The sequence below is a fragment of the Electrophorus electricus genome, chromosome 4 (assembly GCF_041902795.1).
Source record: "Electrophorus electricus isolate QZ-2024a chromosome 4, ASM4190279v1, whole genome shotgun sequence".
Lineage (NCBI taxonomy): Eukaryota > Metazoa > Chordata > Actinopteri > Gymnotiformes > Gymnotidae > Electrophorus > Electrophorus electricus.
The window spans coordinates 13,580,913-13,590,000 of record NC_137500.1 but is presented as its reverse complement, the minus strand read 5'-3'; the positions used below and the strand labels follow the sequence as shown (position 1 = coordinate 13,590,000).

Below are 9,088 nucleotides of genomic sequence, written 5' to 3'. Positions count from 1 at the left end.
CTGCCAATCTGCTGTCCAGAAGGCTGACTTCATCTCAGCATTGGCATCCCTCCACTTCCTGGCTCTGACAGAAACTTGGATCACCCCTGAGAACTCGGTGACTCCGGCTGCCCTGTCCTCTGCCTTTTTATTTACGCATTCCCCGAGGCGTCTTGGCAGGGGTTGTGGCACAGGTTTACTAATGTCTCGAGAGTGGCGTTTCACTCCACTTTCCTTCTCTACACTTTCCATCTCCTCTTTTGAATTTCATGCCATTACAGTGTCTTTCCCCACCAAACTTCTTATCATTTGTCATCATTGTGGATTCAGACCTTAGCTCATACAAGTCTCTCCTTTCCAAGTTCTCACTGGAAGCAACATGTGCAGTGTCATCCTACTACAGAGAGAAATTCGAATCATCTGATCCACGCAAGCTCTTCACTATTTTATTTTTTCTTCGCTCCTTAATCCTCCCTCTCCCTCATCTCTTACTCCGGAGGATTTTATAACCTTCTTTGAGGAGAAGGTTGCAGCAATCCACCAGCCCTTTTCCTCTGTTCCCACTCCTCCAAATAATGTGCATTCCCCAACATCCAACTCTCTGTCTTCTTTTTCTCCTCTCTCCACAGATGAAATTCTTCAACTTCTGACTTCCAGCAATCCGACTGCATGTCTGCTGGATCCGATTCCTTCTGCTCTGTTCCAGACAATTGCAAGAGATCTGCTTCCTTTCACATTTGTCATCATCAACAACTCCTTATCTTCTGGATACATGCCTACTGCATTCAAAAACCGCCAGGGTGGTACCAATCCTCAAGAAGGCCACACTTGACAGCTCCAGCGTTACCAACTACAGACTGTTATCACTTCTCTCTTCCTCTCAAAAGCCCTTGAACGAGCAGTTTATAATCAATTGTCTCTTTTTCTCACCCAGAACCAGCTGCATGATCCCAATCAGTCTGGCTACAAACTGACACATTCTACAGAAACGGCCCTCATAGCGGTGATTGAGAAACTTCACGCCGCTAAAGCTGCCAAACAGTCATCTGTTTTGATTCTTCTAGACCTTTCAGCAGCCTTTGGCACAGTGAACCACAAGACTCTTCTTTGTTCTTTCCAGGCTTGGTGCGACTGGCTCTGCTTGCAGATGGTTTCAGTCCTATCTGGTGACATGGAGAGGATCCACATCCAAACCATGTAGACTCTCCACTGGTGTTCCACAAGGCTCAGTATTAGGCCCCCTTCTCTTCTCTCTGTATACTCGTTCTCTTGGTGATGTAATATCTTCTCATGGTTTCTCCTACCACTGCTATGCCAATGACGCTCAATTATTATTTCTTTCTTTTCCACCCTCTGACACGCAGGTCTCCAGACGTATCTCGGCATGCTTGACTGACATTGTGTCATGGATGATAGCCCACCACTTGAAGCTCAACCCCAGTAAAACTGAGCTTCTGTTCATCCCAGGTACTCCCAACCCTTACCATGACCTCAGTGTTTCCTTTGAGAACTCCCTGATATCACCATCTGAAGCTGCCCATACCCTGGGTGTAACTTTGGACAACCAGTTGTCGTTCTCAACTCATGTTTCTAATCTAACCTGGTCTTGCAAATTCCTCCTTTGTAACATACGAAGGATTTGACCCTTTCTTTCGCAGGAAACTACCCAGGTGCTTGTGCAGTCTCTTGTGATCTCAAAGCTAGACTACTGCAACTCGCTACTTGCTGGTCTTCCTCTAAGAGCCATCAAACCTCTACAACTTGTCCAGAATGCAGCAGCACGACTGGTCTTCAATCTTCCAAAGTTCACAAATGTTACTCCACTGCTGCACTCCCTTCATTGGCTCCATGTAGCTGCATACATCAGATTTAAAACCTTGATGCTTGCCTACAAAGCCAAAAATGGACCAGCCCATTCATACATGAGCTCAATGGTCAAAGCCCGATCCGTACCTCGAGTACTTCGAACCTCAAGTACGGCTCGGCTTGAAATACCTTGCTTCAGGTCTCATGGACGACAAGCATCGAGACTATTTTCTGTCCTGGCTCCAAGATGGTGGAATTAACTTCCGCTTGCTGTCTGGACAGCAGAGTCCCTTTCAGTCTTCAAATGCAGACTGAAGACCCATCTATTTGCAGAATATTTAAAGGACAACTGACACTGCTCCCTTATTGACTGACTAATTTAGTACTTATTGTAGGGCACTGTTTATGTTTTTTAACAAACTAGCACTTATTGTTTATAGCACTTATCATTGTTTAAGATAGACCTTATGTATTTTGCACTTCTAGGTATCAGCATTCATCCCTGTATTCTACAGTATTCTAGTTCATTGGAACGTTTAATTCTAACCTACTATACTGTACTTGGATATATTCTATGAGTAAATGAGTAAGTCGCTCTGGATAAGAGCATCTGCTAAATGTAAATGTCGTAAATGTAAATTTCACCCACAGGAGTCAATAAGGTTAACTGCTGCCATGTAAACTCAGTGTACTCGGCCCCTCCCACTATGCATTACCAAACAAGGTAACTGTCACCGGTTTCAGCATACTGGTAATGGTCTGACTATTTTGTAACTAAAAGAACTGGTCCATTTAGTATTTATACTGACCCACGAGGGCGTCACGGTGCAGCGATTAAGCAATGTGTCCCCATTGTTTTTAAAAATATCTGTCAGTGCATAAATCAGGCTTTTCAACATAAGACAGACACTTGTCCTAGGATCAGATGCTGCTTTATTTTTTTTCATGCTAAACCCAATGCTGTACGGGGACACGGTGTGTTGCACAGCTAACGTGGTACCCGCCAGGTCCGCTGGCGTCGCGATGCTGGAGGGGCGCGTGAAGCACGGTTAATCGCGCCGGAGGCAGGCGGCTCACCTGGGAAACCTGCGTAGCATGAGGAAGCGCAGACGCTCCCTGGCCTCCTCCACGGAGCCCGGCGGCCGGAGGCTGGCCTCCAGGCTCTGACCCTGCTCCAGCCGAAAGCACAGCGACTGCATCCTCACCAGGAGTTCGGCTCGCTCGCATTGGCCCACTGACAGCCAGTGCACGCCGTCAGGGAAGCACTCTGGACATGCATGACAGAGACACGAGAGAGAGAGAGAGAGAGAGAGAGAGAGAGAGACAGCAGCTAAACTGGCACTGCCATGCATCTGAATACACATGATAAACTCGACGATATCCCCCATATCTAAACAAGTCACAGCCAGTAATCACAAATCATCCCTGATGTATTCAGTCTTGAGTAGTGTATCTAGAGTGCATACCATTAAGATTTTAACCACAACTCTGTTCAGCCAGATTGAAACTCCATTGCTATTTAATGTGAAAATTTTCTCTTCGTTTTTCTAAAATTAGAGGAATTTGCTAAATTTGGCGTTTACACTCTGAGCTGGTCCTAGACAGTTACATCATGTACCTTAATGGGGGGGGGGGTTGTTGTCAAATGTGGTTCACAGAGATGAATGCATTTACATAGCATCTCACATAAAAGACTTTCTGAAGTGTTCTGAGCAATCTTCCTTAGGACGGTTGTTCCAAATTCTTCTCAACTCTAATTTATTGTTGGTTTCCTGAGGGAACTTTTCTTCTTACACACATTCCCTCAGTTACTTTAAAACACATCTCAAAACGATTCCAGAAGAGATGGGACCTACACCACACAAGTCAAATACAAACAAGCAAACAACCCCCCCTCGCCAATTTCAATTTCATCACCTGTCTAGAGAACAGCTGTCGTACCTGTGATTAGTGCGTGGTCTCTCACTGCTTCGGCAGCCAGCACAGACTTCCCTGAGCCCGCCATGCCAAACACTGTGACCCAGCCCACTGCGTTCTGTAGCCTCCTTAGCTTCTCCCGGACCTGGGTTAGCAGAGTGGGCCGGTTGACGAACACAGTGGGTCTCTGGGGAACACCGCCCTCGCTCAGCTTCACCTGCACTGGAATCAGAGCACCCACCTCGCACACCGTGTTGCATGCAAAAATGCCAAGGACCAAAGCTGTAGCAAACATCAGAGGATATAAAGCCACCGGAGGGACTGTCAAGACGTCAGAAGGAGAGCCTCGAGTCTAAATTTTCAGAGCCACCAGGGTGTTGTCTGCCTTAGTTAGACAGAAGGAGAAATGTCAGGTTTACCAGTCGGAGAGATTCCAGTCCAGTAGCTCTTCCCTCCCTCTGGACTGAGTTGTGGTAGGTCAGTGTAAAGCAGGCTGGCCAGGTCCCCATAGCCTTCCCTGATCAGGGCGTTGTAGAAAGATACGTAAGCCCTGTTGTCCTTTCTCAGGAGGAGGTCCAGCAGGGCAGCGGCCTGCTCCTTTCTGGTGGCCTGGGCACAGAGGCAGAGAAACAGAGGGAGGATGGAGGTGTTCAACCTTCACAACAGCATCAGTGCAGGTGAAAAGATAGAATATCGCATCGTACCATACGTTTTACCATGTCTGTGCAGTGAATGTCCGAAAACAGCGTGAGTATCTTTGCTAGAAAGCATTTCATTCCTATTCAAAAAAAACTCAATATGCAAAATAAACCAAAACAAATGTAGCAATGCAATGTTTAAAAGAACAGAAACTGATCACTGAAATGTAAATCATAAATATTCAGCTACCTCAATATAGACATACTTATACAGTGTAAACAAAAAGGTCAATCTGAACTGGACAGTTTCTCGGCGGTATACTTGAACTTTTCATGGTCAACATGTTTAACCCATGTGTGTCCATAGGACAGACCTTGCTGAGCACCCCGTCCTCCTCATCTTGGGTCAGGACACCATCGCTGACCATATGGTCCATGAGGTACGAGGCTTTGATGTCTTGCTCCATTGTGGGCCTGGAGCGCAGCAAACAGCTGAGAGCCCGCTCTTCCATCTCCACACGCACGCCGTGGTTCCTGCACATGACGTATATCGACTGAACGGACCAGTTTAGACCTTCTCAACATGTCCCCGTAGAGCCTCAGGAAGAAGTGTGGGATGCTTCTCGTGTCACTCTCCCTAAGGGGTCATCACCAAACAGTGCTGCAGGACCACTGACCACAGACGTAAACAAAAGCACGTGGCCTAGAGACGGGCTAGCCAACGGCAAGATTCGGTTGGCTAGAAAGCATCCGAGGACACAAACTGCAACCGCTATTTTATGTTATCTGTACATTACATTTACATAAATGTACATTCTGTGTATTTCAAAGGTGCCTCTGAAGCCCAAAATCAACCTTGATGGCCTCGATTCCCCTCTGCATGCCCCAGGAAAGGTGATTAGAATCACCAAAGTACCGTGGAGCTTTCAGAATTGTCACAATATATGACTTTCATTGCAAAGCACTAAGAGACGATGTGTGTATGGTGTGCAATATAACTGCACTTACAAACTTCTCATATGTGTGCCTAACAGGCTGCCACACTATATAATTCACTCAGACTTGTGTGTTCTGTACAATTATTGGAGTCGGGAGTAAGATGCTAAAAAAACAGCTAATTAAACTGATATTTACATTTATCTGACACGTTTATCCAAAGCAACTTACAATTATGAGTGAGTATAACTTGAGCAATTAAGGGTTAAGGGTCTTGTTCAGGGTCCCAACAGCGGCAAGTTCGCAGTGACGGGGCTTGAACCACTAACCTTCCGATTACAAGTCAAGTACTTTAACCACTACCACTGCCCCATTGCCCCAAGATATGTTACAAACAGTCATCCAACTACTCAATATACATGAAGCCCGGAAACAGCTATGTCACAGCTCACAAATATTCGGCTTGCTATGGTAGTTTATTAGCAAGGTATCCAGCGCAGTTTGAACAGGTGCAAATATAATCTTTAATAAAGTGTTGGCTACTGTTTAGATACCATTTATTCATTCTCTATCGGCCTTATGAGATTCACAAAACAAATCCCTATGGGATAGAGGGGTTAGTAGCTAGATAGCGATAAAGATCAACGCTACGGAAGTCAAGTATGACTTCTGTAAGTCTCTTTCGGTTAGTAGCAAGCGCTGTCCTAAAATGTTTTATCCATTTTCAGTTCAAATTAGAGCCAACTACGATTTCTCAAGCGAAACCGAATTTGCGTTGCCACTGACATGTTCAAACAGGCGCGGAGTAAGAGACATAGCACAAAGGAAACATACTCACGGATATCCGCTTTCTTATAACATGGATCGAATGCTGGGCACTGTTTAGGCTTGGTTAGCTGTTATATAATTGTTAGCTTAAATTAATCAAATTTGCCGGTGGATCTAGTTCAATACCTCGCCCACATTTTGATACTTAGCGTTTCCTGGTTCTCCACGAAAACAAGTTCCCTCAGTGTACAACCACCAATAGAAACGCGTCAAATGGCCACGTGATTCGCTGACTCAAGGCATAATATTTTACAGTGACTAACAGAACGGTAGAAATAACTCTTACTAGAAATAATAATAGTAGTAGTAGTAATAATAATAATAATAATAATAATAATAATAATTATTATTATTATTATTATTATTATTATTATTATTATTATTATTATTATTATTACTACTACTACTATTATTATAGTCTTGTATTGACGCGCGATGCAATTTTATCCGCTAGAGGTCCTTTCATGCTAGTGTTTGGCGCGGTTTTCCAGTCGCGCATAATGTAATCAGGCGACAGGCTATCGCTGTGCATTAAATAATGGCTTTGTCCAAGAAACGTCTCACCACCGAAATAAATCACATAACCATTTGTTTAATTCGTTCTCAGCAAGTGGCTGTGCACAAAGAAAGCAACGGTCGTTGCCAAATTCTAGGAAAAGGGCCATTTCATTGTTAAACAAGAGTCATTATGCAGCAAATCACTTAAATTTGATAACGAGGGTATCATGAGTGCGGTTTTTAAACCAGTGGGGTTTTTTTCCGTGCCAAAGGACAGCCAACATCAGTTTGATGCCTTGATGAGTGAACATAACGTTAGCCATGGCCTCCCCTACCACAACTGAAGCGGTCAAGCTGAATTGCGATTGGAAATTGTACTGTCCATGAACGGAAAAGAGGGAAACCAGTCAAGGAGGTGGATTCTGGACTTGGCATATATGGTGGACATCACCCACCACGTGAATGCTCTGAACACTAAACTGCAAGGTCAAGATAAACTTATCAGAGTACTGTAATAGCACTCATGCATGTCAACAGAAACTGAATCTGTGAGAGACGAAACTTGCTGTAAGGAATCTTCTGCATTAGGCGCAGATTGCGGCAGTGACATGGAGTAAGGTTAAAATGCCAGAACTGAAGACTGGCTTTCAGCAGCATTTAAGACCTTTAACTCAGTAGTAACCCGCAATCCTGCAAATGACTTCAGTTTCGAATGACTTCAGGTTCAGTTTTGTCAATGTAGGCCTCGACACATTTAACCAATATCTCAGATCAAAGTGCCCAAAACAAAAAGCCTTTATCTCAGTAACTGTGTGCATGTGTTGGAGGACCTACACTTATGAGAAGGCCTTTTAAGTTCATGAATAACCCACAACTGTGCTCTCACCAGACACACAAACGCTTTGCACCATTCAAATTGCTATTGCGCAAAGCCCCACTCCTGATACAGCTGAGCTGGTTAAGGCCAAAAGATGTCAGGTGTCAGGCAGTTCTAAGAAAGGGTGGGTGAAACCAGGGAGCATCCCACATTGCACATTATTTGACCACGTGTCATATTCTCTTGTTCCTTTTTGTCAACAAGAGGTTACAGCAACTTAAAAAAGGTTACAGCACTGCAGACAACAGCAAATGCCAAGTTGTGTCAGTATATTCTCATAATAACTCGTACCATTATAAAGCTACAGCACTACAGTGAACAGCAATTGTCAACAACAGGTTAACAATTTATTTGCACGGTGTTTATTATTATTGGCCTACTGTAGTTATACATATAGGCCTATTACAATGTTAATTGTAATAAATATTTGAAATTAATTAGGCATATATAATTATTGAAAAGTAATTTAATATATTGATGCAGCTCCTTTAATATGACATTTTAGCCAGTGTGGTCCCCAAGTGAAATGAGTTTTAACACTCCTGCTTTATGGCCTTTATATGTGGTCCAAGATCAGAGGTATTCAAACTTGTTCCTTCTGGGTCCCCTTGCCAGTGTTTTTGAGAACTTGTGGGCCCCCCTCAACTAAAGCAGCCGTGTCAATATAAAAACTATTGCAGTGTATGTATAAAGAAAATCAGGTCATTTGTCCAGAACTGTTGCTCTCTCTCGGGGCCAGTGAGATACAGTAACAGCAGCAGTGGTACTCCTCTCAGCCGACTGTGCTACACCCTCTGCTCGCCACGTTCTCCATGGAGAACTATGAACCAAGGATGGGGGAACCCGTCCTCCTCTGCTCGCCACGTTCTCCATGGAGAACTATGAACCAAGGATGGGGGAACCCGTCCTCCTCTGCTCGCCACGTTCTCCATGGAGAACTATGAACCAAGGATGGGGGAACCCGTCCTCCTCTGCTCGCCACGTTCTCCATGGAGAACTATGAACCAAGGATGGGGGAACCCGTCCTCCTCTGCTCGCCACGTTCTCCATGGAGAACTATGAACCAAGGATGGGGGAACCCGTCCTCCTCTGGTCGACACCGGACAGCAGGAGGACATGGAGGAAATGAACCAAAAAAAAACCCAAATGTGAACTTGGAATAATAAGCAAAGCAAGTGAGGGGATTATACTGATATTATAGTCTAATTCTTAAGTGTGACGTGGCAATAGTGTGTCAATGTCCGGGGGCCAGGTCCGATGGAAGATCAGGAAGGTCAAAGGGTTTCTGTCGTCAGGCACGCAGTAGCAAATGACCTCATGGTACAGGGGCAGGTGGGCTGGAAGGCAGATAACCTCATGGTGGTTGTTAGGACCTCGTCTAGGCTGTGAGGCCGTAACAAGGAAAAAGTCATGCAAACGGCTAACGTAATTGAAGTTGTGAAAAGTGAATAGCATTAAAACAAACTGAATCACAGATGGAAGGTTTTTTTTTTTTGGTGTATTGTACAGAGGTTATTATTCATAGATTTGACAGGGTCTCCTCCCCCCAGTAATTCCTGCTCACACTACTGAAGTAATTCCTGCTCAACACTACCCACACCAATGAAAT

The 9,088-nt window shown here is 44.6% G+C and overlaps 1 protein-coding gene across 7 annotated transcripts in view; it reads right to left on the bottom strand.

Annotated features, from left to right (window-relative positions):
• Positions 1-6,274, bottom strand: part of apaf1 (apoptotic peptidase activating factor 1) — a 30,712-nt gene extending 24,438 nt beyond the window's left edge. For 2 of the 7 annotated variants that reach the window (XM_081712526.1, XM_081712530.1), the window contains exons 1-5: positions 6,115-6,274; positions 4,715-4,977; positions 4,122-4,311; positions 3,727-3,984; positions 2,863-3,052 (exon numbers count right to left, since the gene is read on the bottom strand). In XM_081712526.1, the coding sequence (XP_081568652.1) occupies positions 2,863-3,052; positions 3,727-3,984; positions 4,122-4,311; positions 4,715-4,882 (806 nt within the window). In that variant the 5' untranslated portion in view covers positions 4,883-4,977; positions 6,115-6,274. Of the gene's footprint in view, positions 1-2,862; positions 3,053-3,726; positions 3,985-4,121; positions 4,312-4,714; positions 4,978-6,110 lie in introns of those variants that run through there. The other 5 variants (XM_081712529.1, XM_081712531.1, XM_081712528.1 and 2 more) reach the window with 4 other exon arrangements.
• Positions 6,275-9,088: the final 2,814 nt, after the last annotated feature.